Source organism: Trematosphaeria pertusa (genome assembly GCF_010094035.1).
Source record: "Trematosphaeria pertusa strain CBS 122368 unplaced genomic scaffold BU26scaffold_16, whole genome shotgun sequence".
NCBI lineage: Eukaryota > Fungi > Ascomycota > Dothideomycetes > Pleosporales > Trematosphaeriaceae > Trematosphaeria > Trematosphaeria pertusa.
This window is the reverse complement of record NW_022987227.1, coordinates 269,935-295,079: the sequence shown is the minus strand read 5'-3', so window position 1 is coordinate 295,079 and position 25,145 is coordinate 269,935. Positions and strand designations below refer to the sequence as shown.

The 25,145-nt window shown below is 52.8% G+C and overlaps 9 protein-coding genes and 1 non-coding gene across 10 annotated transcripts; 3 read left to right on the top strand and 7 right to left on the bottom strand.

The window, feature by feature from the left end:
- The first annotated feature begins 23 nt into the window (after nucleotides 1-23).
- On the top strand, nucleotides 24-3,186 carry BU26DRAFT_106788 (uncharacterized protein). Its single transcript, XM_033819339.1, has one exon. The coding sequence runs from the start codon at nucleotides 229-231 to the stop codon at nucleotides 3,112-3,114; it is 2,886 nt and encodes a 961-aa protein (XP_033678681.1). The 5' UTR covers nucleotides 24-228; the 3' UTR covers nucleotides 3,115-3,186.
- A 1,095-nt stretch (nucleotides 3,187-4,281) lies between these two features.
- On the bottom strand, nucleotides 4,282-5,921 carry BU26DRAFT_609026 (uncharacterized protein; the record flags this gene model as incomplete). The annotated part of the gene is made up of 3 exons (XM_033835896.1): nucleotides 4,282-4,692; nucleotides 4,781-5,065; nucleotides 5,268-5,921. The coding sequence occupies 3 exons, from the start codon at nucleotides 5,919-5,921 to the stop codon at nucleotides 4,282-4,284; spliced, it is 1,350 nt and encodes a 449-aa protein (XP_033678680.1).
- Nucleotides 5,922-6,528: 607 nt separating this feature from the next.
- On the bottom strand, nucleotides 6,529-7,757 carry BU26DRAFT_436481 (PLC-like phosphodiesterase; the record flags this gene model as incomplete). The annotated part of the gene is made up of 2 exons (XM_033824179.1): nucleotides 6,529-7,358; nucleotides 7,412-7,757. The coding sequence occupies 2 exons, from the start codon at nucleotides 7,755-7,757 to the stop codon at nucleotides 6,529-6,531; spliced, it is 1,176 nt and encodes a 391-aa protein (XP_033678679.1).
- A 1,908-nt stretch (nucleotides 7,758-9,665) lies between these two features.
- On the top strand, nucleotides 9,666-10,223 carry BU26DRAFT_509481 (uncharacterized protein; the record flags this gene model as incomplete). Its single annotated transcript, XM_033827150.1, has 2 exons — nucleotides 9,666-10,163; nucleotides 10,221-10,223. The coding sequence occupies 2 exons, from the start codon at nucleotides 9,666-9,668 to the stop codon at nucleotides 10,221-10,223; spliced, it is 501 nt and encodes a 166-aa protein (XP_033678678.1).
- Nucleotides 10,224-10,562: 339 nt separating this feature from the next.
- BU26DRAFT_523262 (uncharacterized protein) lies at nucleotides 10,563-11,882 on the bottom strand. Its single transcript, XM_033830000.1, has one exon. The coding sequence runs from the start codon at nucleotides 11,476-11,478 to the stop codon at nucleotides 10,858-10,860; it is 621 nt and encodes a 206-aa protein (XP_033678677.1). The 5' UTR covers nucleotides 11,479-11,882; the 3' UTR covers nucleotides 10,563-10,857.
- Nucleotides 11,883-12,315: 433 nt separating this feature from the next.
- Nucleotides 12,316-14,027, bottom strand: BU26DRAFT_609022 (uncharacterized protein). The gene is made up of 2 exons (XM_033835895.1): nucleotides 13,411-14,027; nucleotides 12,316-13,364 (listed from the first exon to the last, which is right to left on the bottom strand). Exons 1-2 carry the CDS (start codon nucleotides 13,913-13,915, stop codon nucleotides 12,685-12,687), a joined length of 1,185 nt encoding a protein of 394 aa, XP_033678676.1. The 5' UTR covers nucleotides 13,916-14,027; the 3' UTR covers nucleotides 12,316-12,684.
- Nucleotides 14,028-14,244: 217 nt separating this feature from the next.
- On the top strand, nucleotides 14,245-18,941 carry BU26DRAFT_554528 (uncharacterized protein; the record flags this gene model as incomplete). Its single annotated transcript, XM_033832268.1, has 8 exons — nucleotides 14,245-16,252; nucleotides 16,752-17,260; nucleotides 17,489-17,526; nucleotides 17,806-17,873; nucleotides 18,071-18,451; nucleotides 18,515-18,709; nucleotides 18,771-18,787; nucleotides 18,871-18,941. The coding sequence occupies exons 1-8, from the start codon at nucleotides 14,520-14,522 to the stop codon at nucleotides 18,939-18,941; spliced, it is 3,012 nt and encodes a 1,003-aa protein (XP_033678675.1). The 5' UTR covers nucleotides 14,245-14,519.
- Nucleotides 17,652-17,725, bottom strand: BU26DRAFT_t55. The gene has a single exon. It is a non-coding gene; the product is annotated as a tRNA-Ile (tRNA).
- Nucleotides 18,942-20,046: 1,105 nt separating the features above from the next.
- Nucleotides 20,047-20,742, bottom strand: BU26DRAFT_609019 (uncharacterized protein). Its single transcript, XM_033835894.1, has 2 exons — nucleotides 20,431-20,742; nucleotides 20,047-20,366 (listed from the first exon to the last, which is right to left on the bottom strand). Exons 1-2 carry the CDS (start codon nucleotides 20,678-20,680, stop codon nucleotides 20,245-20,247), a joined length of 372 nt encoding a protein of 123 aa, XP_033678674.1. The 5' UTR covers nucleotides 20,681-20,742; the 3' UTR covers nucleotides 20,047-20,244.
- Nucleotides 20,743-22,659: 1,917 nt separating this feature from the next.
- Nucleotides 22,660-24,954, bottom strand: BU26DRAFT_106658 (uncharacterized protein). Its single transcript, XM_033819338.1, has 5 exons — nucleotides 24,477-24,954; nucleotides 24,359-24,425; nucleotides 24,079-24,309; nucleotides 23,973-24,025; nucleotides 22,660-23,920 (listed from the first exon to the last, which is right to left on the bottom strand). The coding sequence occupies exons 1-5, from the start codon at nucleotides 24,697-24,699 to the stop codon at nucleotides 22,860-22,862; spliced, it is 1,635 nt and encodes a 544-aa protein (XP_033678673.1). The 5' UTR covers nucleotides 24,700-24,954; the 3' UTR covers nucleotides 22,660-22,859.
- Nucleotides 24,955-25,145: the final 191 nt, after the last annotated feature.

Here is a 25,145-nt window from a genome sequence, read left to right as displayed (position 1 = left end):
GCTTTGCCCTCACATGTTCCCGGCTGGCACTCGAGACCCCGGCAGCGCAACTGGGGCCCGCCGCCGTCTTCTCCCAGGCCAATTGGGCCCGATGCAGTCCCGTAGATAGGCCCAAGACCCCGAAAGGTGCCGCGACTCAGTCCGCCATTTTCTGCCTTTTACTGAGTCGTAGCCTGTCTTAGAGTCGAGCCACCAAATCTGCCACGCCAGCAGTCCATTTCGCCCATCATGGGTCGCAGTCGTGGCCCGAAGTTCTCCTTCCCCCTCCCCGGGCGCAACAAGAACCCCAAAGTCGACAAGAACAAGGCGGACGCGAGCCCCATCCCTTCGATAACATCGACACCCGCCGTCCCCGAATGGGCGCCGCGCTACGACGAGCCCTCGAGTTACTCCAAAGCCCAGCGAGTCCTGGGAACAGCTGGACCGCCATTCCGCCCCTCGTCGAGGCAAGCTTCCGTCCCACCCAGCCCCGGGTATATGACCATCACCGTCTCCGAGCCTGGATCAGAATTCGGCGACAAACCATCTCCGACAGCGACAGAGGAGAGTGGCATGATACCTCCACGGCGGCCGAACATGTCGAACCGCGCGTCGTCGAACGTCTTGCCGACTTCCTTTACGTATAATGGGGAGGAAAGGCGTGGATCGAACTGTAGCTCAGTCAGCCGGCATTTGCATCCCAGTACCTCCAATTCCACCATGCGCTCCCATTACGACCCCCAGACGTCTCCCCTATATATCTCGCAGCAGACGTCCGACTCCGCGGTCCGCGACAGGGCGCTCAGGAGGGGGATGCCACCGATAGGAACATACGACCACGATCACGTCCCCAGCCCGCTGGCCCAGGAAATATCAGATGAGGCCAAGAGGCAACACCGGAAAAGCAAACCTCCACGGCTGGATCTGTCCAAACTCTTCCCGAAGCCGAAGAGCCATGGAGGACAGGGGTCCGCCGGTCCTCTCCTCTCACCGAACAAGCTGGTAAACTCTCCCACAGCTTTGTCGACTGTATCAGACTACTTCCCTCGCCCCATGACGCGCGAGCCCACTCCAACCCCGAGGGGTCACGCAAAATTAACGAAGCCCGCGACGCGACAGCATCCTTCGGCTCAACCCCCAAGATCGACGTCTCCGGTCCGGTTGCACAAGCGCGACACGTACGACAACGCCAAGATAAACGTTAGACGACCCCCTCGCGGAATACAGCACTGGTTCGAAGGCCTAGACGAGGACAGCGACGAACTGCTAGATGACCAAAAAACCCCGGTCCCTGCTCCTATACCTGTGAACCCGAATGGACAGCCACTAGCTCCTATGCGGAAAAGCTCTCTTGGGCGGCTCATACCAGACAACAGGATGGCAAAGCAACAGGGCTCACGTGCCCCTCAATACATTCCGGACCCAAGGAAGGAGCAATTCATTCACGCTAACTCATCGATGGCTCACCGCTTGAACTCGCCAAGTCAATTCTCCGTGCAAAGCCAATCATCAGTCGCTACCACCAGGACCAAGGAATCGGCCTTCTCGAAGAGCAACCTGCAGGATTCAAGTGTTCTGTCTTTCTCGTCCTCGGAGGACGAAGATGAGCATGTCAAGCGTCCCAAGGGCAGGGTACCGGTACGCGACAGCATAGACATGACGGAAGATCATGGAGATATCGTTATCGGCCAGGCCCAAGCATATGAGGTACGACCACGTAATTCAAGGCGACCATCTGCGGGGAAGCTCAGTCTGTTATCCACGTCGACAAATGCAGCGACAATCGAGGTTATGTATACCCCGGAACCTTACACGCCACAACATTTCCCCAGGAATCATAGCAGCAGCAGGCGGTCGAGCCATCTCAGGCAACCGTCTGTGATACCCGAGGATGAAGACGTTCGACCGAAGACAGCTGCTCATCGCCCCTTGTCTCCGTCTTCCCACAGCATTCGCACTTCAGTGAGCGAGCCACGTCCCCGCGGAGAGATGACGCACAAGATGATGGCAGTGACTGCAGAAGAGGAGGCACTGCTGGAGATGATGCGGAAGAAGCGAGCCGCGATGGTAAAGCAGAGCTGGACTGAAGGCTACCACACTGCGATAGGTCAAGAGGACGTCCGACAGAAGACACCGCCCGAGATGACCTCTAAAATACATCGGACGTCTGCCTTCCTCTCGGTAGAGAGCCCGTCCGCGAGCCCCGTGCGAGTCGTGGAGACAAAAAAATCTGCCCGAAAATCTTTCGCTCCTTCCCCGTCCCCGCTGCTTTTAGCCCCGTCCCGGGGTCGACCTATTAAGGCAGCTTACGAGTCAGCCGTGGGATCAAGTATGCTCCGAGACAGCTCGTCCTGCGACCCCGGCTCCGAACGCCAGGTTTCTCCTTCTCCCTCAAGTCAAGCCACCCTTGCACACCATCTATCCCCACCACCTGAATCCTCGCCTCTTGACCCCTTCCCGACATCTACCCCCACCGCGAGCATTGCCTCCCCAACGACTACCGACCATCCTCCTTCGCCTGTTACTCCAGGCCTACGACACGGCGAGAACGATGTCGACGTAAAGGTTGCCGGCAGCGAGCCCTCCTGCAATGGGGACAATGACGAAGTCACAGTTCTTGAGACGGGTGTCATCGATATGCCCTCGGGGAGCATCAAGCAGCACCCACCCAATTCTGCCCACCACCAACGCCGTCGCACGGCATCTAGCGGAGCCGATGTGCCAACGCCCCTCGGATCAAAACTGACAACCCGCGAATCCTGCGACCCTCCTCCGTTCTCTGAAGCTTCGTCCCGGCCCTCATCTCGCACACCAAGCATCTTTGAACATGCCATGCCCCAGCCAAAGCTACCCAAAAAGAGCCCACAGCGGCAGAGCTCCCTCTCCGCATCTACCACCGTTCTTCCTAAAAGCAGGCATAACAGTATTGTATCTTCCCGCACATCTTCACCCGTCGCTAGTACGCGGGAGCGCAGGTCAAGCCGGGCCGCGAGCCGCGTCAGCAGCATGGCGAGCATGAAGAAGGAGACTGTGGCTGTGGGCACAGCGAGCACGAGATGCAGTGTCAGCGAAGACGTGCTTGCTGCTTGGGGCAGCCTTGGTGGGATGAGGGACTACGACACACTGAGGTACTGAACGGCCCACCTCCACTTCCTATCTCCCGTCATCTTTTGGTCTTCTGGATATCATGCCGGTCGCGTCGGGCGTCTACCCTCCATCTCCTATTTTCTGGCTACGGGCTACTCACGATCTCTCCTTTTTCCATCTCTATCTTGTTACTATTGCATCCTCTTTTTCGTATCTTTTGTTTCTAGCGGTTTGATACCCGATGCAGGTGGGCTTCCTAGCTCACACTGCTTTTGTCTTGTATTGCTTTGTAGTCCTGGACCTCGGCACGACGAGTCTCCTTTGGTCATGGTATTGAGTATTAGCATTGGGTATCTGGGTATTGTCACGATTGGGTTGGACTGCCGGTGATGAGGACTATTGGGGCATGAACGTTGTAGATCTGGTCCGCCATAATCTAATCTTGGGGATATTGGAAACTGCAAAATCGCGATGCGCATGTGCTCTTCCTCCCCTCTCCTTTTGACGTCATCTATGCGAGTGAGAGAGAATTCGATGAGCATGCGGCTCCATTGCGCGCGAGGCTTGGTCCCCACTTTGGAAATCAGGCAAGTACACATCTTGCCTTCCGTCTCCCTCCCTGGCAGATGCATCGTACGGGCTAATGGGATTGTTTTTGCGGTCTGTACGCATTTTTTTGGGCTAATTCTTCCCGATTATGATTACATAAATATTAATGGATTTTAGGAAGTTTTGGGAAGTTTTGATGGGTCTCTTGGAAGGTATGTATGTAGAGCTTGCTTTTTTGCGCGTCCCTGTCAATTTCGTGCGGAAGAGGTTGGCGTGCGTGTGGAGAAGAAGAAGAGGGAAAAACTTCCTGAAAGGGATTAAGAAATTATTAATAGATTTTGGGAAGTTTTAGGGGACATTCTGGGATGGCGATGTCGCGTTGGTCATGGTGTGCTTGATTGCCGCTGTGGAGTGTATAGGGACGTTATATTGTCGTGGGAACTCGAGGCTCTGCAGGACGTTATATGCCTTGCTCGAAGCTATCTAACATGTCCTTGCCACTAACTCATAATATCGCAACCTCCTACGGTGCGGGATTGTCCGGATATAACGGCGTGCGTAACAGCCACCCTAGAGGCCTTCGCAGGTGTTTACAGTGGAACAAAACTCGCCTCATAACAGACACGTCGTCACCCGGTGGGTGTAACCACCGTTCGAGCCAAACCCCTACTCAAGATTCTCCATCTCGTCCCGAATTCGCTTAGTAGGATATCCCCGTCTGCTCGCGGTATACCCATTCGACTTATTCAACTCAGCATTCTCGATCTCGTCGTCCTCGAAGTCGAAGTCGAAGGAGTTGCCCGGCTTAAAACCCCGACGCTCCCAGCCAAGCTTCGTGTACCATCGAGTGCGACGCTTCTGGGCGCAGGATTTCGGGCAGGTGCATGGAGGTGGGCTATGCATCACATTAATTAGCACTGCAGGTTCAAGACGTCGAGGGGTTGGTACTCGCAGGAGATACGATGGCGTGCTGAGAACCGCTTGCAGGGCCTCCTCGTGGTTGTGTTCGTCGCGGTGAGCGTGTGCAAAAATGTACTCCCACTTCAACTTCGTGTCGCACTTCACAAAGCCGACCAGCTTGACTCTCGCAATCCATGATACGAATGGGAAAGCAAACGTGCAGTGGCAGCAGTTACGCAGACCGCTCCTTCCATTATCCGCCCACGGGCTCCATAGTCCCGTCCTCCGGGTTGCGGAAGCGCATCTCGAGGTACGTCAACTTGGGCAGCTTCGCCTCGGTGAGATAGCTGCCCAGGGAGTGCGTATCATCAACAGCTAGGCCATCAGCGGTGATTTGGACGCCAAGGAACTTGAACCACTCCACGTTCGTGAAGCTGAGGTGGATCCTTGAAAGGCAGTTATACTTCGCCGCGGGTCCGGCTTCGGTGTCAGCGACCAGTGTGAAGATGTTGAAGTCGGTGAAATGCTTCGTGGTGCCTTGCCAGGCCGCCTGCATTGCCTCAGCGTAGATCTGCCTGCTTGCGCGCAAGATGGCATAGTTAGGACGCTATATGATGGGGCGACTCTCCTGGACGTGCGGCCGCGAGCAGTAGTCCACGCAGGGCTCAGAATTCATGAGTTTATTCGAGTAGCCGAAACCCAGGAAGATCTCCGCGTCTTTGCGCGTTTGCTGATCGCTCTTGCAGCCTCACAGGCACTTTGCTAAGCGGATAGATCTCAGGACCGAGGGTGTACTCGAAGATGATGGCACGTAACTCTGATGGTAGGTCCATGAGACAGAACGTTCGGCCGTTGCGTGTCCGCCATATCCGTGTCATCTCGGGAGGGGTGCGAGCGCAGATGGGATTCAGGTCAGGAATTGTAGGCAGCCACTCCTTAAGCGGCGTCCACACTTTCGAGTTTCCCAGGTAGACATAGAGAGTATCAGGGGACAGTGGGCCGAATGCCGGAACGATAGTTATCGGGACCGTGAGCGGGAACTCCTGAGCCTCCTGCGTGAAGGTGTAGAACTTGACAGAGTGGCCTGGAGGACATGCTTGGGGAGGCCAAATGGGCGGTGCACTCGTAGTGCCCCATACTTTGATGCTGACGTTTGCGAAATCACAGTTCTCGCGTTTAAGTGCCTTGCTGATGCTGATGATGACTCGAGCCACAGGGTCATCCTGTTGGGGGATAGGCACGTACTTGTACCGGTACACGTCTTCTCGCCACATGAGTGAGCCCTCTTCTGGCGATTGGGTCATAAGTGTGAAGCGTTGGGTGTATGCGTAATCGTCGCCGGCTCGAGCATCACGCTTGAGAGTCGCGAGGCGGGAAAGAAGACGGGGGTGCGGATTGAAACCCATGGTGATGGCCAATTGATTAAGTCGAGTCCTGATTAAGGGCCGAGTCTAGATGGAGCAGACTGAGGAAGTTGTGTGCTAATACGCTTGCGCCGAGTGTAGTTTATATAGACTGTGGAATCAGAGAGCGTGAGTTGCGAGATCGACCGTGCACTGACTTTGGCACGATGAAGGTATACGGCGTTCCCCCTTGAGCGGTTCATGGTGAATTTTTAGGTGTGATGGAACGCCTCCTACCACACTGGGCCGGGGAAGGTATAGAAGAGTGACCGAGATGCAAGAGTGGAGGGGAAGAAAGGTTCTTGAATGGTGCACTGAGACCCGTACAAACCGAAGCCACCGTGCGCAAATTAAACATCACACCGCTTGATCCATCTCCATCAACACCTTGCGCTTTTCTACAGCTTTTTTTGCGCCCAAGCATCCGATGCAAACCCTCGCGTTTACCCCAAAAAACCATAAGGAGGTAGCCAGCGTCTGTCCAGTGTGCCAAAGGCAGAAGCTGCAGAAGACATAGACAGCGTGCAACCAGTTGTAATGCCAGGCCCACCTGTCCCGAGTGAGCAGGGCAATCAGAAACGAGAAAGTTCCATGTCCGCTGACATGAAACTTACAGCAGGATGAGGAAACAAAAGGCTCCTATAACAGCGTAAACGGACCCCATGCCGTTCCCAGAATCTCGTCTGGCGGCATTCGTGACTTCCGTGCCGCAGCAGGAGCCCCGGTTGTAAGATACGTTGTTCGCAGTCGCAGCGACTTGGAACACCGATCCGTTGAAGCTTCCAAAATTGTAGTAATCTACGAGCAACCAGTTTGGTGGCCGGCCCCACATAGCTGCGCAGTTGTTGACGTTCAAACCAAGACTGCCATTTCCCGACACCGCGTTGACTTCGTCGAGCAGAGTGTATGCAGGGATGAGGACCTCCTGCCCGAAGAGCGGGATTTGGATGTTCAGGTTATGGTTGAGCATGTATACCTTATCTCTAGACACGGTGTCTGCCTGGTTGGGTGGGCGTTGCTGCGTGCAGGGGAAAGCGGGATCTGTTGGCGAAAAGGGTGTTTGCCATTGGTAGCTGAATTCGTCGAGTAGCCAGGGCACTTCGGCCTGGTTTGCTAGGTAGTCCAGCATAACGACGACTCGCGTATTATGCAAAATCATCTCAGACAAAGTGGGCCACTGATCCAGCGTCATAGTGCCGCTGGGTGGAATGTATAGGTAGGGTATCAGGCCCGCGTTCTGGAATGGCTCAACGTACGTAGTCGCTTGTACGCGAGCATCGTTGCCCATCATGATCGCAATGACTTCGTAGGGATGCGCAGCAAGCCATCCTTGGACGATCGTAAGGTACGATTCAAGGGAGCCGGCATCAAGGAGATCGCACGACGTATGGCAGAGGCGTAGCCCTACAGTGGCGTTAGGATAATGTGTCTCGAATTGCACTTGAGGAAGTCGTTAGCATTCAAAATTGGGAGCGCTATTCGAGCACACTTACAGCCACGCACTCCGTCCTCGAGCTGCGTGAGGACTTTCAGATCCTGGTTGCTGGCAGCGTTGTTTGGAACGACGAATGGGCTATTGTGCGCAACGACCATTGAGACATTGCTGAATTTCCGATTGCAGAATTCCGCGTAACCATTGCATGGTCGTGTATTCGTAGGTCGCGCGTGAGCTGCTGTGCTAGCAGAAGCGGTGGCGTTTTGAGGTGGAGTCGAACTTGAAGTTCCAGTTATAGCTATTAGAGATGCGGAGGTCGATGAGGAAGTAGGCGAAAAAGGAGACAAGGACGAGGACAGGTTGGTCGGATAGGCTGCTCCTAAGAGGCTCGTTTCCAGTGTCATTCCATAGTCGTATAGGTAGGACTCTAGGTTCGTTGATGGCTCGATAGGGGTCGTTGAAGGAGTACCGGAGGTTGGACTCTGAGCGAACGCGGCTCGGGTGATAGAGAGAATGGCTAGCAGAGAGGCAATAGAAAGAGACATCGAAGAATGTGAACAACAAACGAATGGCGGGATTCGTTCAATCATACGATTGAAGACGCCTGGCTAACACTGTCGAGCTTGGTGCTTCAGCAACGGGGTTGCATTCGCAGTGGCCCATATAAGCGAAAGCTATCGTTGAAGCTATCGTGGTGACGACGACATGCGGAAGCCGCTATTCCCGCATCGCCGTTGCTGGTTGGGACCGACGCGTCGCGCCGGATGGTCCGGAAGGCGTCATTTAAGTCCGGCCCTTCCTGTTCAGTGAATCTAGAAATTCGATAATGTAGAGTAAAAGAATTGAGCGGACACTGCGGCACCCATCCACGCCCGTCGCTAATTGGAACAATCACTTGAATACCTGGAGGCGGACGAGAGCATCGTACGTTGTAACAAATGAATTAGCTTTGCACTAAGTTGCTCTCTGACATGGTGTAACCGTGCTGCAGTAGAAAGGCCGGCTTGTTTTTTGTCGAGAATACTCGTCCTATTGACGATGAGTGGCAGTGGCATATGAAGGGCTCCTTAGGTCCAGAGCCGTGACGTAACCGTGCTTTAGCACATCCACGGCACATACGACAAAAATGCTGGCAGATTCAGTGCTTCAAGACAAAGGGTGCTCTCGTAGAAATGGAAGACGAGAAGAGTTGGCGTTGAGGTCGAGGAAGAACGAGAAGACGCTAGTCCTTTCTGGCACTAGCCGATCACCGCTCCCGGTTCAAGCCTGGGCAGAACCTGATGTCGACTTCATCTCGTCTTTGACAGCTCGACTTCGTCCTTAAACGAGATTATCACGCGCACTGAACTGCAAGAGGCTTCCCGATGCATACCGTTTCGGTCGGCGAATCCGCTGTCAATCCATAGACGCCGTCTCGTAAAGCGATGCCTTTTCGGACCCTAGTTGTCATGGCGCGACCCCAGCTCTCCCATTCGCATCAACCACGGGTTCTGATGCGTCATCACGCTCGGCCGACTGCGAAGTCACCATCTCCCTAGACCGGTGACAGAGTTGCACCCTTTTTGGACATCCTACTCGGCTCCAGCCACTCAGCGCTCGCGAGAACCATCATTCAAGGCTCACCACACGATTGAGAAGACTACAAGCATTGCTCACTAATCAGATTTATATGGGTTCGTGTATGCCCAGTTCCTTATTCCATCTGTGTCAATGTTTGGGGTCCGACTCGCCTAACTTCCAGCTCTCGTATTGCAAATTAACCAGTCAGCATACCGACGAATTACTCTCACCACCGAGGTTGACACGAGTATAACGCCAGCACAGTGTAAATTGAGTTCCCAATCAGATTGAAAGGCCACCATACCTCGGCTGAGCAGTGTAGAGCTCTCGACTAGGAGGTGAGAACACCGGCTACACCCTATTCCGGGCTCTGCCTTCTTCTCAAATGCATGCATGCACTAGGCTTCTTTCATCTATCGCCAACGCAACTCTCGTCGAGGTATGCCTCAAGGCAGTATCGGCCCCCCCGGTCGACAATTCACGAAGGAGCTTGGAGCTTCAGCCTCCAGTTATCAAGCTCCAAGTATGGTATGACACCTACTAGATCTGGTACGGTGCTTGCACTCGATACTATTGATTCTAAGATCAGATGAAGACATGAATATGTCGTCAATGCAAAGTCAGCTGAAGACGACTATAAAGACGCTCTGCTTTCCCAGCCGATGTTCCATCACCGCACACTCGACACACAATCACTACATTCCAGAAGCATCTTCCGAGACTCTCAGTCCCAGTTCCTCAATCAATCCAAAATGAAGCTCACCACCTTCTCTCTCCTTTCCACCTTCTTCCTCTCCGCGCTCGCCATTGAGCAAACACCGCCAACCGGGCCGGTCGACGCCGACATCGTAGTCATCGACAACGCGCCAGCCGCTCCCAGTGCCTCTGCCTCGCTCTCCAAGCGCCAAGCCCCCGAGACCGTCATCCTCTCCAACTGCGACCCAGCCGGCACCTATGGCTCTTACTTCTACTACTACAAGGCCGGCCACGACGCCAATGGCGGCTACGATGATGCCTGTGGTGTGCAAGGCGGCAGCTTCGTCACCTGGGAGGGCCGCTCAATCAGCTGCAGGTTCAACAGCGGTGTGACTTTCACGAGCAGCATTGTGCAGAATGCACAGAGTCAGGCTGACTTCACCATTGCGGGTTCGGGGTCCAACGGATTCCGCAGCTTTACGTGCCGCAAGGATAATAAGAGGGTGCACTTCTCCGGCAGTGGGTTTTCTTGCCGTAGCATCTACTACTGCCAGGTAAGTTCTTAAATCTTCCCTAGGGAAACCTCATGCAGTGACTGACAAGGGGAACAGTAATTTTAGGTGAAGGTTGGTGTATCATCACCGAGATGACGCATGGGATGAAGAGGAGTGGTAGAAACTTGGCTGGGGTGCACAAGTGGACGGTTTCTCATATGTCGCGAAAAGTAGTCCGCTCGTTCAACGATTAGATACTTTCTCAGATTTCTCTTCTAATACAGTCTGCGCAGACAAATAGTGGCTTTCACTCCCGAAGACTAGTGATGTGCGTAATTCGGATACAGAAAGGGGATCGACATTTCGTTCTGCGAATATGGAAGGAGTTGTATGCATCAAGCCTACTTAGACGCTTGTGATATGAGCTACCTTAAAGCTCCTAACACTCAGGTGGATAAAGTAGTGAGGCTCTACTGAGACTCACGATCAATCTTCGCCCTCTGAAGAGCTTCAGGGAGAGTAATGTGCTATTCGACAACGTTGGCCGCACGAGTGGCGCCTGGAGTAGCGTAGGTCTCTTCGCGTCTAGACTCTCCGGCTGTAATTGGGAAAACGAGTAGGGTTCACATGAATTATTCTTTAAGCATTACTATCATACGTCGCGTCGACCATCACATCTAGCCATTACGTCTTTTGCCTTTCCAAACTACCAACGACGATCGTCCCAGAAAGAGTCTTCGAGATCTCCTCCTTCTCAGATGAAGACCCTCTTAACTCCAACTTTTGCGCATCTAGGCGTCTCCGGCTCCCCAGGTCCCTCCACCCACACAAGAGCCTCATACGTGTACCCTATATAGTAGATCCTGCAGGCCCACCACCTATAATACGCCGTGGTATTACCTGCAGTAGGCGGACTGGTGGAGTAGTTGATATAACCCTGGATATTCAGCATGTCGTTCTCATCAAATGCCATTGTGGTCGCGCGATCCGCACCGGGATAGAAGAGCGGAATGGCGGTATTTGTCGTAGGGTCAGAGTACAGTTCGACTGCGGACGGGATGGGTGTTGTTGATGTTTGGAGCCAATAAGTTAGGATGCCGGGCTGGCCAAGCGTCTCGTTGGGGGTAACGACGGAATCGGAGAAATTGAAATGGAAGGACGCGGCGGGAATGGGATCCGGTTTGGACGTGGTGTTGCTGTTTGAGAGACAGAGGGCTTCGATCGCAGCGCCCGAGTGGCAGGCGGACAGGGTATCGCCGTTGACGGAGGGGTCGTCTGAGATGAGAACAAGCTGGAACGCGGCGGATTCATTGTAAAATTGGGCGGCGACCGATGCTGCGAGGGCTAGAGAGAGGGCTGGAAGCGCGAGTTTCATGTTGATCTTGTCTATGGGTGTATGAAGCGAGTGACTAAGGTAGGTCTGGCTGGGGTATCGAGATCAAATACTTCGAAGCTCTGTAGATTCTCACCGTGATGGAACGGTCAGGAGCAAGCCCTCTCCATTATATACCACTTTGCAACCCCACTTCCTTTGATCAACTTTCTAGCGTTGCTGATTAGTATCGTTATTTAGATAGGTGCATAGAGAGGTCACGAGCACCTCTGTCGATCGCTCTCAACCCCGGAAAGTGACGTTATGGCACAACGCATCCGAACTCAAGTTCGCACTATCCAGCGAGCACCTCGTATTCGCAGGCCGAGTCTTTCCCAATTCGCAAAATTTGTCTTGGATAGGGAAATCATAGATCTGTGCGCTGCAGAAGCGAGTGAAGCTTTGTGGCAGGCCCGTATCGGGTGAAGCTTTCAACGGTCGCCATGGCCGCCTCGTCGAAGATCGTTTATTTTTACGAAATCGATAATTGTCGATAGCGGATTGTGAGAAGAGGTACAAGGCTGGGGTGGCGGTGATGCAATATCGAGAGTATTGGATGTCGGCGCTGAGTGATTATTCAGCGCCTACTTCGGGCGATTCGATAGACATGTGATTGACTCATGTTTTCTCATGCTTGGGGTGATGTACTGGTGTCTTGGCCGCTTCTTGCGGACATAGCCTCTCTGCTGGAGAGATTAGGCGTTGGACAGAGGACGTGGGAAACCTTTGTAGCTTGGAGAGCTCCAAAATCAACTAGGCTCAATTTAGTTAAGCGGGAAAGGGACCGGTTCGCGGGCATTTCGGTCCGTCGCGTCTGATCGTCAACCACTCCTTCTACCACTGTGGTAGGTTGTATCTCAATGAGCTTGAGACAACCGTACCACTGCCTTCAGTCTTTTCGTGATGAATTGGATTGCTCTTCCGCTTCGTGGGTAGCAACGCCTACAAGCAATGACGAACGCGGGCATAGTATCGATGGATACTGGAAGGGAATCAGGCAGAAGAATACTTGAGCGGAGAATAGGACTTTTAATATGATTCTATTATGGTGGGTCTTAGGTGTTGGACGCTGACACACTCTATGAATCTCTGCACGCCCATGCCCGATACGAGATCTTCGTCTCCTCATTCACATCTCGCCGAACGAGATCGCCATCGAGCTCTCAAGCTCAATTTCAAGCTGGACCTATTTCTCCTCCGCGAGTCCTTTCAGCGTCTGCGCACCCCGCTGTCATCCTCTCGTGCCCCCGCGGCCGTCGTCCCGGAGCTCTCGGCAACCCATTCGCCTTCCTTATCCGCCTCCTCTGCCCCAGGTACATCTTTGCCGCTTTGCCTCTGTATCTTCCACCACATGTACCATGAAATCCAGCAAAATATCACGTCAAATGCGACACTGCTGACAGCTGGGTGCTCCCATAGCTGGTCGTAGATGCCCCAGACGCCACTGTAACTCCAGGCTAAACCGGTCACCCGTACGAACATCATCCCACCACCAACAATAGTCGCGACCCATAGATACCTGTAAACGTCGCCCACAAGCTCCACATTCGAGTCGGTGAGATATTTTTCGGGGATGATGGCGCGGGCGAAGGGTAGAATAAGGAGAGCAATGTGTGGGGTCAGGAGCATCGACACGAACTGGGTCCTATGGTACCAATAGTGCTCGTCGGCGAGCATATAAGCTGGCCATTCGGCTGCTATGATCGTGAGCAGGCTTATGAGCCACGGGCCGAGCCACTTCTTCCTATAGATCCCGGCCGACGAGGGTGGTGGCGGTGGTGGCGGGCTCAGAAGAAGAGCAAGGAGGAAGAGGTTCGTGGCGAAGCTGATGGCGACGATTTGACCCAGCAGCATGAATGCCCAGGTGTGCTTGATGCCTCGACGGATCCCTTAAGTCGTCAGCACTGGATTGACGCAAGCGCTATGCAGGCATACCTTTCTGCTCCAAGTACAGCCCGAGGCCGCAAGCAAAGAAGAATATCTGGTGTGTCCACCAGTACCGCGCGTTGCCCACAATTGCAATTTCCCAAGCCTCCTTGAACAGCGACGTTTCTTTCAGCCACAGTCCCCAATGCCTTTGATGCGGCTCGAGATCGTAGTATGACCGCCACATGAGCCATGCTTGGTATGAGGTCCTGAAGTACTGAAGCATATACCACCAAGTTGTGAGTAAGCTGCCTGCAGCGAGACCAGCAAACAGCCGCACATATCCCCTTGGCGGTGGTCGTGCAGTTGTGGATTTAGATAGTCTGGTATAGCTCTTCACGAGCTTGAGGATGATGAACACAGTTAACGAGAAGCAAAGACTCAGATAGCCGAAGAAGACGAGGTAGGCGCGACCATTGGTATCGACGCCCGGCGGCGGAGCTGGCTTGTTCATATAGCGCGTGGGGATGCCTTCTTTGGTGTACCCCGGTGGGGCAAATCCTGGAGGGGCCATGATGAGGGAGGTTGAGGAGTGAAGTCTGAGGCCTGCAGCAGGCTCCCTTGTGAGGCTTAAAAAGCTCCGCGCCGGGACGAGACGAAACGTGTTCACTGCGGGCTAATGGGTGAATCCCAATGCCGATATTGTGAATTGATTAACCCGGTATCTTCTGCCAGGCTTGTCGCTGCTCGGTTATCGACCAATGACCGCATCGCGACGGAGAGCGCCACGTGGGAACATCACGTGCAGTACTCTTGCCGGACTTTACCATAAAAGGCATAGCATTTCCCCACAAATGCCTAGCCCTGCAGATCTTGAAGGTTCCAGCATCTTTGCTTCAAGCTTCGCGTTTAAAGCCTACTTTTTCCCCTTGTTTCTCCAACACCCTCAGTCGCTCCCGTGGGATCTGCCTTTCTGTCTCTGTCCCTGCTTTGACGGCGTTGGGGATTATTGTGATACCCGCGATACTGAGCGCGAGCATTGTGATGTCAGGCGCACGTACCACCTTTTGACTTTTCTCGTCATTGGCCCAGCTCACCACCTACACACATCTTCAGTCTCGCCAGTTTGTCTCCAACGCGCGCAGTCTCAGCTACCTCTTGGGGAGCACCGCTTCAAAATGTCGGACAGCCCTACTAGGAATCCTGAGCAAAATATTCAGGACGCCAGGGTTCTTTCCGAACATCTGGACCCTGGCTTCACAGCCGAATTCGATGGCACCACCCCCGAAACCGTCGGGGAAGGCACTTCTTCCAAGTCCGCTCCGGAATTAACAGCCGAATCGTCGCTACGGCTGCAAGGCGGCGACATACACCGGGATCTGTACCGCATCCAGGCCAATGCCAGGCGAGTCAAGCTCCATCAGCGAGCGAAGACGTTCTCGCATCCTACGGAATACGAACCTTCCGAGGTCGACCATGACGAGCTGCCTGTTCCCGAGCAGTTGGCGCCCGGAGGTTTCAGAAGGCAGTTCCTACAGCGGCAGAGCGACCGTGTCAGCTACATCGCTGCACCAGTCACAAGGAACTTCGTCTCTTTCCTGGAGCTGTACGGGAGCTTCGCCGGAGAAGATCTTGCCGAATCCGAAGATGAGGAGGCTATTGAAGACGAGGAGGCTGCTGAGGAGGGCGAACGACGACCGCTGCTTGGACGCAGGCGAAGCACCAAAAGACCTGGGCAGCAAGGAGACGCTTCAAACGTCCAGTCCTTCTTCACTCTACTGAAAGCATTCATCGGCACCGGAATCATGTTCTTGCCGAAAGCATTCAAAAACGGTGGAATGCTCTTCTCCTCTATCACCCTCGTCACAGTGGCTGCGGTCACTATGCTGTGCTTCCATTTACTCCTTCAATGTCGATCGCGATATGGCGGCGGGTATGGAGAGCTCGGACACGCTGTTGGAGGTCGGAGGCTGCGGTCACTCATCCTCACTTCCATCACTATATCACAGATCGGGTTCGTTTGCGCAGGAATGATCTTCACGGCAGAAAACTATTCCTCATTCCTCGCTGCTGTCACGCGGGGAAAGAACATCCCACTCTCCACGAACGTTCTCATCGGTATCCAAATTGTCGCGCTCATTCCGATGTCTTTCATCCGGAACATATCAAAGCTCGGGCCTGCGGCACTTCTCGCGGACGTCTTCATCCTAATTGGTCTGACGTACATATACTGGTACGATGTCTCCTGGCTTGCCCAGATGGGCGGCTTCCACGAGACGGTTCGCCTCTTCAACCCGCGAGACTTCACGCTCACGATTGGCTCGGCGATCTTCACCTTCGAGGGTATTGGCCTGATCCTTCCTATTCAGTCCAGCATGAAGCATCCGGAAAACTTCAACAAGCTGCTTTTGATTGTGATGCTCATCATCACTGTCATCTTCACCTCGGTCGGCGTCCTCTGCTATGGTACCTTTGGCGAGCGCGTCAGTGTTGAAGTCATCACCAACTTCCCGCAGACCAGCAAGCTCGTCAACGCAGTCCAGTTCCTGTACGCTACCGCGGTCATGGTCGGAGAACCCGTTCAGCTCTTCCCCGCCATCCGTATCATTGAAGGGAAGATCTTCGGTCACCGCTCAGGCAAACAGAGCTCCCTCACCAAATGGAAGAAGAATATTTTCCGGACTTCAATTGTTCTACTGGCAGGGCTCATTTCTGCTGTCGGCGCGAGCGACCTGGACAAATTCGTAGCGCTGATTGGAAGTTTCGCCTGCGTGCCGTTGGTGTATATCTATCCGGCCTACTTGCACTTCAAGGGTGTCGCGACTTCGGCACTGGTAAAAGCCGGTGACATCGCCATGATGGTCATTGGCGTTTGCGCCATGGTTTACACGACCAGCATTACGGTTGCTCGGTGGGCAGAGACATGAGCTGACGGAAAAAGATGGAAGGTGAAGAATGAGCCAGGTGATGCTTAGGACGATGGAGAACAGCAAACTGCATACGTGGTCTTGTCTATGCATAGCCAGGTCAGGTGTCTTTTGGAGCTAATGGCGTATCGGGGCAATGTATCTAATGCATCAGCAACAGGCATTACTATTCCACAAGGGCCAGTGCAGTAGCATCTTTGCATCACCCTCTCTAATGTTGACCCGTTCATACCCTATCGCTCTTTATTTTGCTGACTACTCACTTCACAACACGAATGGTATGGAGGACACCTTCAACAAGTCACCGAACAGCGCAACTTCGCCCTGCCAGGCTGATACCAAACCACTGTCACGATGCCGCCATGAGTGCTCGCGCCGCCCTTCATTCACTCAAAGGTTCCTCGCATAATCATCAAATATCCGAATAGGAGCCTCCCCATATCTTTCCATTTACCTCTTAGAGAAGATGTCTACACACGGCAGATCTCCACCGCGGCCCGACAATACGTGCCCGCGGGCAGCGAAACCTGCGACTCGTCTACAACGAAAAGAAGCCTTCCTCGCAAACTCTCTCATCCCCTGCATTCCTATCGAAGTATCCACCACCACCACCACCACCGAAACCACCCCTACACCCCGCCCTGACGTCGGCCCATCCAACTGCCCCATCTGTCTCGATGTCCTCTCCCCAAACCCCAAAGCAGTCTTCATCCGCAAATGCCATCACGCCTTCCACGAAGTCTGCCTCAAGCTCTGGCTCAAGAAGCACAACACTTGTCCTACTTGCCGGCAGGGGCTGTTCAGAGTACCTGAGAGACCGCCGGGCCCTCTCTTGTACGGTGGTCAGAGGCTGAGTCCGTTGGGGTTGTGGGCGATGGTAGGATCGTTGGAGGAGGGGATGGAGGAGGCGCGGCAAAGGCCCGGAAGTGATACTGAGAGGAGACGAGAAAGAGGTAATGAAGAGCAGGATGATACGCGAGGGGAAGGTGGAGGTTGGTTGAGGAGGATGTTTGGGAGAGGGAGGCGGGAGGAGGAGGGGAGGTGAATGTAAATACAGAGACTTCTGCGTTACAAGGAGCGATGTGTCCTTTCAGCAACGTGGAGGATGTTGGAATGGCGGCAGACAGCCAAGCCGCAATTCTTCTGAGCCTGCTTGCCAAAATCTAACAGGCTGTGTATTATATTATACTTATAGATTAACTATGCGTACGACTAGATAGCTAAAGAGCTTACCTACTTGCATAAAAATACTGGGCAGGTACTGGGTAGTGTACTAAGGGGCACATGGCGCGAGAATACAGATAGAATAACAGCTAGAGAGGATTAAAAACAAAAGGAAAAGAGACACAGCGATGTAGTATAAGAAAAAGAAAAAGAAAGTTTTGGTCTCTACGAGGGTCGAACTCGCGACCTTGGCGTTATTAGCACCACGCTCTAACCAACTGAGCTAAGAGACCGTTGTTTTCTGACGAGATTTTTTTTCTTATTTGATATATATATATGCTGATTAATTGAAGCAATGCTACTACTCTCTTAGTCTCTCTTTGAAGCCCTAACTCTTTATAGTGACTTGATACCTAATTTGTGTGCCTGCCTGCCAATTCGGTTAGTTTAACCAATCCGATCTCTCTTAAGTATCGCCCTACTTCACAAATAAAATTATCTGCGGCTTAGCCTTATCTACAACCCCAACGAAAATACCAAGGCGTAGAACTGCATAAAACAAAGTAGACAATATATACTAATAGCATGTTAGATTAACCAGTCTCATATCTTAACCTGCACTGCGACTCCCTTCATAGACGCAACAGGGTTAAATTAATCGTGTACCAAAGCCAATCGCTAGTTCCATTATCCACTGTCCTAAGGTTTAACGAAAAGAACAAGCCGAGCAGCAAAACCGACACTACGAAACAGCTTACAGTTAAACGGGTTATACTCAAACAGGGATTTGTCCCCATAGCTAGCAGGCCCGGTGCTCCTCTTGCTCTCGTAACCTCCCATAGATACTATGACTCTAATACATCGTCAAACCTTTCCAGGGATAAAGATTGGCCACTAGAGATATCTAACCCAAAGCCGCCCTCAATTCTAGCCAAGAGAGAAATGTCTCAGCAAATAGGCATGTGTGTAGATAAGAATGCGCTCTTAGTTCAGCCCGTAACGAAGTACAAAGGAATGAGGTGTGATGAGAAATCCAGAATAAGAGAATAGGTAAAAGGTGAATGCACGCTCTTGGACCATAGAAAGAGCAGCTTTGTCCCACCGGATCCAGTGGATATTCTGCGCCACATGTTACAGAAGGTACAGGAACGTCATGGTGACAGATACGGCGGCTATTTAAGGTCGCATTTTCAAGACGATATCATGCAGAAGATGGAAAATATTTTGTGTCCCCAAGCATGGGGCATATTACGTTCAAAACCATACACTCGCGATAGGTAAGCTTTTTAACATCATATATATCTTCACACCAAAACATACCCCTAATCGGACAGTTAGTCTCCTGGCCATCGAAGGTAAGCCAGCGAAGAAAGGAATATACCTTCATGTTCTCTAGCAAAAGGATAATCCATATTGCTTCTACCTCTACGTTGGACAGACTCAAGAACCATAGAGATCCGAAATATTAAGCACGGAATCGAAGTCTACATTACTACGTCTGGGACCTAGGAATCGCAGATAAGGAGCTTGAGGTTAAAGAAGAATTTGTCTTTCTCGCTATCATCGAAGAAGGTGTAGATTATATTCTTCTAAGCCTACTAGAGATGTGGTGCTGTCTAATACTTCAAACCCTCACTCAAATTGCGCTACGAGCCTATCTTCTAGAGGGGACACTAGCACCTTACGCAGACAGACACCTAAATATTGCCCTACTACTCTATCAGAGCATCCAGGGCAATCTTATTCAACGGTAAGATGTGCGATAACATCTACCACTCCGAGGATCCTTCAATCCTGGCGTACTACGCAAGGCTCCGACAAGAATTTTTCGCCTTAAAAACTTCGCTGAACCCTTTGTTACGAGAGTTGTACAAACACAAAATACGAGTGAGTCAGTTAAGTAGAGCAGAGACCACCCGCCAAAGATCGGCACAAAAGTCTGCACAGGGGAGAAGCAGTACTGTTCGGTGCGACAAATAGCGCCAGAGCTTCTCTGTATCCCATTAGATCTTTGGAATCAGCCGAAAAGTAGTTCATCTTGAACATGGAGCCGTTGTGTTTGTCAAATATAACCTTATTTCCGGTCAGCATCCACATGGTTGTGCGGAACAAAGTATGAGGACTAATCGCGCTGCTCGGCTTGGCATCTATCTCGAAGGGAAAGACAAATATGGTAAACCTTTTAACATTTAGATGCGAAGTCGTGAAGAATCTCTGGTTTTTCGAATAAACACGTTCGTGGACTTGCTGGAAGGATTAAATATACACGATCCAGAGGAACGAAGGAGAAGGTAGATACCTTCAGCACGTGCTACGGGAAAAGCAGCCACGTATACCCTAGATGTTCTCCAGGCTATAGAGTAAGATATATCAATGGGCAATGGAAGAAAGATTTAGGATGCGATGAAGGAGTTGCTGACATTAGGTAGTCCAACGGATGCGCTGCATTATTGAAGACCTGTATTAGGTATGCAGGGGTTAATAAGACGGAGAAGCCAGGCCAGAGGAGAAAGGAGAGGTAGCGGAAAGAATCCAGATATTAGGTGTACCGTTAATATGTTAGTGGCACCGGAGATTTGACATTATTCTGCAGAGCACTAAGCGATCCTTTTGCACCACGGTTAGCTATGTGCTTGTTGTATCGGCTAACTACGGGTTATTTACTATCCGAGTACCCCAAAGGCGTTGGCATGGATGCCTCCTTTTTCGGAGATATTGGTGGTAAGAATCCGATGCCTTTAAGCCAACCTTAGTGTACACACATACTCTGCTTTTCATCTTCCTTCTGTTACATGATCCATTGTCACACTTTCTACGAGAATGGACACTCCACAAACGCCACAACAAAAGGTGCCCCATCTGCGCCTTGCACACACTCGCCCACCGGCGCCGGATATGGCGTGCTCATACATCCATCATCCGTATAAAGCGTCGCTACGAATAAGTCAGTGCTCCGTCACACCTCTCCCTCCCGGTAATTCGTCAAAGCAACACTTACCAGAGCACCCAGGATACTGCGAAGTAACTTTATAACTTAAAATATCCGGCGTGTTATCGTTCCGATCGAGCTTCTGGCACATGCCTCCGCGACCGAAAATGGGATCCGCCCAGACGAAGTATTCTTCAGCGCAGCCGGGGCCGGAGTAGATTTCTGCGACCGTGTTGTAGAAGTCCGGGTCGCCGGGGCTTTGGGCGGTTACGGAGGTGAAGCAGGGGAACTGAGAGAGGAGAAGGGATTTGAAATACATAGCTTAGAATTATGAGTGCTGGAAGGTAGCTAGAGTAGGGAAACGTTCGAAGTTTGAGCTGCTGGTGGAGAGATGGAACAGGGCATTAAAATAGGCTTTTATACCCACCCTCTATACTTCTACCACTAGCCCGAACAGCTAACCCACCTCGGAATCTACCACATTAGAACTCCGCGCTGTTCCGCAGCATACTTATCGCCTTCCCGAAAAAGCGTTATAGGATCAGCAAAGCCAACATTGACCCCTGTTACGCTTCGGCCTCAACCTGTACCGAGGCCACCTTGTACTGCAGTTCTACGATGAAGCATATAGCATAATGTGTTAAGCATCTAATACGAATTTACTCGCTGAGTGTGTTTCTGCTCGTGCCACTCGCGGTCTCCGGCAGGAGCGGGAGGGCCGTGCCGCTGATGCTATCACCTTAAACCAGCCAAGGATGTGTAAGCGTGCAAAACGACGGAAGGAATGGGTTTTACTGCTTCGAGCAGCGCTGCGAATGTGTAAGCGATTTCCCTCTTAACTATTAAGTACGAGCCCACTTTTTGTTAGAAGCCATCAAGCTACGCGAAGGCTACGCGCCGTGAAAAGAAATTACAATTGGAATGCGAACTCCGCGGAAACCATTAAAGATTTTCTATTCATATCCAGGAACTTTTGATGTCTTGAACTTAGACCTTGGACGCTCACAACCTTACCATATCGTTCCCCCATTAGCTGTCTCGTTGATAATGTATGTTGGCATCGCTATCCCCACCTAGGTCCTGCGCATATGGCATCATGTGGCGTGAAAAGAACAGCTAGCGGTTATTGAGGTTGAAGCGGGAAGGTCGGTTCGTTAGCCCAAGCCGAGGATATGACCCTCAACAGGTTTCCCGATCGGGCCGCTGCCTCCGCCCTAGCAACGTTCATGAACACCTAAGAAGCACCTAACCTCTGCATCTCTTCCTCGGTAACCTCACAAGACCACGAATCCTTTGTATCTTCCCAATACTCAACGCCCATCGCATTTGCGAACACAATAAAACCGTCCCAACTCTCATCCGCCGCCCAGCCAATCACACGCCCCATCCCAACTACGCCAAATCACCTGACCACCTCCTCATGCACGTCATACCCTCACTAACCCCAAAACTGCGTGGTCCCCTCCAGCGTGGCGCAGCGCCAGCCAGCGCCGCTCCAAACTCTATCTTGAGTCTATGCAAACCCAAATCTGCCTAATCGGAAGCGATCCGTGGCTCCAGCGCGGGCATTTGCGGCTTTTCCGCGCCTGAACCTGAATGTGAAAATTATCCGGCTTCCGAGGGTGATGATGCGGCAGACTAGCGACTAAAGCTAGTGATTTCACATGCTGGCCAGTTCACCAGCGTCGGAGGGGCGCTCCGATATGGCGGGGAGCAGGTGGTCGGTGCGGGCTTCGATGCTGCGTCGTGAGGGAATTATGCATTCAAGGGCAATGAGGACGTACATGAGGCTGATGCGTTAGTGCTGATTGGGTCGGGAGCGTGCAGACATGTGAAAGGTAACCTTAGAAGGTTTGAACTAAGGAAAAGCGTCTCGGGTTGGAGGCTGTCATATGATAAGGGAGGGGAAAGCTTGCTTGTTGGCTAGTGCTACCGGTTGTGGCAGGAACTGATGCAGGGGCAGGTGCATTGGCAGAAGCAAGTGTTATCAGCAAACGCCTTCATGACTTCGAGCGTGCGTACATACATGCCATGCGAGAAACCATCCTCCCTGCTCGAAAGCTTGCCGAAAATCCATCCTATCAATAACAGTGCATGACATCCCCATTAGTGTAGTGCCCCCATATGCATTTTCCCTTCCAGTGCTCCCGAGCGCCTAACCCCATGCATGAAATGGTTGCCCGAAGCCCTTAGAGCCCCACCTCCTTCCTCTAAATCAGCAGTAACAATCATCGCAACAAATACAAGTAAAGAAGAGAACAAGAGCGAAATCAAATAGCCTACCCTCCCACGGAACCCCCCGCCTGAAACGTACAGTCATTGCCTAGGCCCCCGAAGGGCTTCAGCCCCTCGTAAACTCCTATTGCCGGTCCGTAACGCCTTCTAAGGGTATCAAGCTGGCACAGCACCTCGCCGAGCCGATTTGCAGCCACTCCCGCCCTCCTAGTATTCGAGTTGCTCGGGGAAGGTAGCGCTATCGCGACGAGCTGGAACTGTCATCACCCACTGTTAGCACTGTGCGCCTCAGTGGATTGACTCAAGTCCGGATTGTAGTGCAGGGAAGGCGGGATTGCTCCAGTATCTGTATGACTTGTCAAATTCGGCTCTGAAGGAGGGACCTGGAGGGCATTCCTTTGACCTTGGTATACCGGTACGTTGCTCTGGAAATGGTCGTCAAGACGCGCTGCGGAGCGATTTGCGCTGTGCAGCTGTGTGCCTAGCTGCACGCGGTCTGAATAGCCCGATGTCCGGACCATTTCAGGGGAGTGACTATAGGACGCACCTCTGGAAGAACCAAGAGAGTCATGAGACTGGTGTGTAGATGGCTGCGACTGCGGCGCCTGCGGTATCGACATGGGCGGAGAAATTCCGGCAGCCGTTGCGGGCCGGTGATCTTCCCCGCCTAGAGCCACGCCCGATGTTGGTCGGTAACTCCCAAGGCCGGCAGCATCGTCCGAGAATGCAAGTGCCGAAGAGGGTGTGCTTCGATGCGGCGCAAAATTTGAGAACATTCCGGTATATGATGGCTGCAACTCATTATACCGTTGCTGTGGGGGCATGGGGGCAGAGACGGGGCCGGCGCTCGATGTCGAGAGTAAGGAGTCGTTGTAGAAGCTTGACGAGTTCGAGATACTAGGACGAAACTGGTAGGGCGACGTGCTCCCAGTGGTCAGACCACCGAAGGTCGGGTATTGCGACATGCTGAATGCGCTGGAGAGACTTGAATTCCGGACTGGGTACTGTGGCGTCGTGTAGGTCGACGAGAAACCCGAGCTGGTCGCTCCGGTATGATCTGAGTACTGCTCCTTGCGGTCTTCGGTGTCTGGGCGGAAACGCTTGTTCGGCGATGTCGACTCGTCTCCGTACGAGGAGTATTCCTGCATGTTAGGCCTGATAGGAGTATTGGAGATGGGCGCGTCCGGGCCGTACGGAAAGGGTCGTTTGTTGCCCATCATCGCCCTCGGCTCTTTGCGAAGACGCAATCGAACACCCTGATCTGAGAACGCTCTTGAAAGGTAGGTCGACTCCTCCATTCCTTTGAAGTCCTTTGGCAGCAGTACTAGCACACATTAGCGAAGGAAAGCGAGGTGGGTATCCTGGCGTTGGCATACCTTTGAACGGCTCAGAAGTGATGCCTCCTAGGTATTGCACCTCGTTCGTATCTCTTCACGTAGTCAGTGATTGGCCTAGCTAAGGTGACGGCACTGGCCTGCTTACTTGTGAAGATCGAAGAGGCTAAAGTTCAGGCGGAAGGTCCCCTGCACCTTGACTGATATGTCTCCGAAGACAAAGAAGCCTCCATCCTTGTTGTCGATATCCTTGAGCCTATGTAGCGACGACACTAGAGAGCCGGCCAAGGACTTGTTTCCGACGCCATCCCAAGGCTCGTTCTTGTCGACCTTCCAGAGACTCGTGCACATAAACAGATACGGGCTCTGGAGGAAATGTCTGTCGTGAATTAGCTAGGCAGTATGGTCGGTTTGATGAATGCACTCACTGTGGGGGGTCCGCGCGTTGCTCGACATGGAGTTGTATAATTGGGGGCGGGTCCACGGGTTTCCGCGCTGGTCCATGTCAGTGGGACTGGCCGGAAGGCTTCACAGGGGACTACGCACCTTTCTCCTTGCCCTCTGCCGTCACCAGCGCTTCCTTGGGCTGCTGGCGTAGGGTTAGAGAGATATCGGTGCTGGGGGTTTTTGAATTAGCGCCGGTCCTGATGCTGATGGAGAGCGTCCGTTGTACTGGCGCTGGGCTCTTCTCGTACCTTCGCAGCGGAATGTGGTGGCTCGACACCGCGGGCTGGTGATAGAGACTCGCGGGGGAGGTATAAGGGTACATAGAGTGAAGCCGGAGCGCGCCCACGGTACCTGGCTCAGCGAGTTGTCGGACAAATGCAACGTGGGCTAGGCCCGAGGATCATGGAGAGATTGAATTGATGATGCTGTGAGATGGCGATGTTCCCGCGGCTAGAAGGACCAGTCTGTGTATCTCTGGAACACGGTCAACACAGAGTCGAGGGAAACTGGCCGGAGGTGGAGGGGACCGCCGGGTATAGATATGTCTGGAAGACTGCTCAGGAGCAGGCTGTGCCGGTAGGAGATGCTGGAGAGGGCTGACCGATGATGTCGAACAAAAGCATTGGGCGCTGAGGGTGGCGCTGGGTGGGTCGGGGAGAGACGGTAGCGAGCGGACGCCCAAACGAGCAGCAGAAGCGGTGCAGAAGGGGAAAGCGCCGGTTGGGGGAAAGAGGGCTCGGCCTATCTCTGCAGGCGCGTTGGCGATTG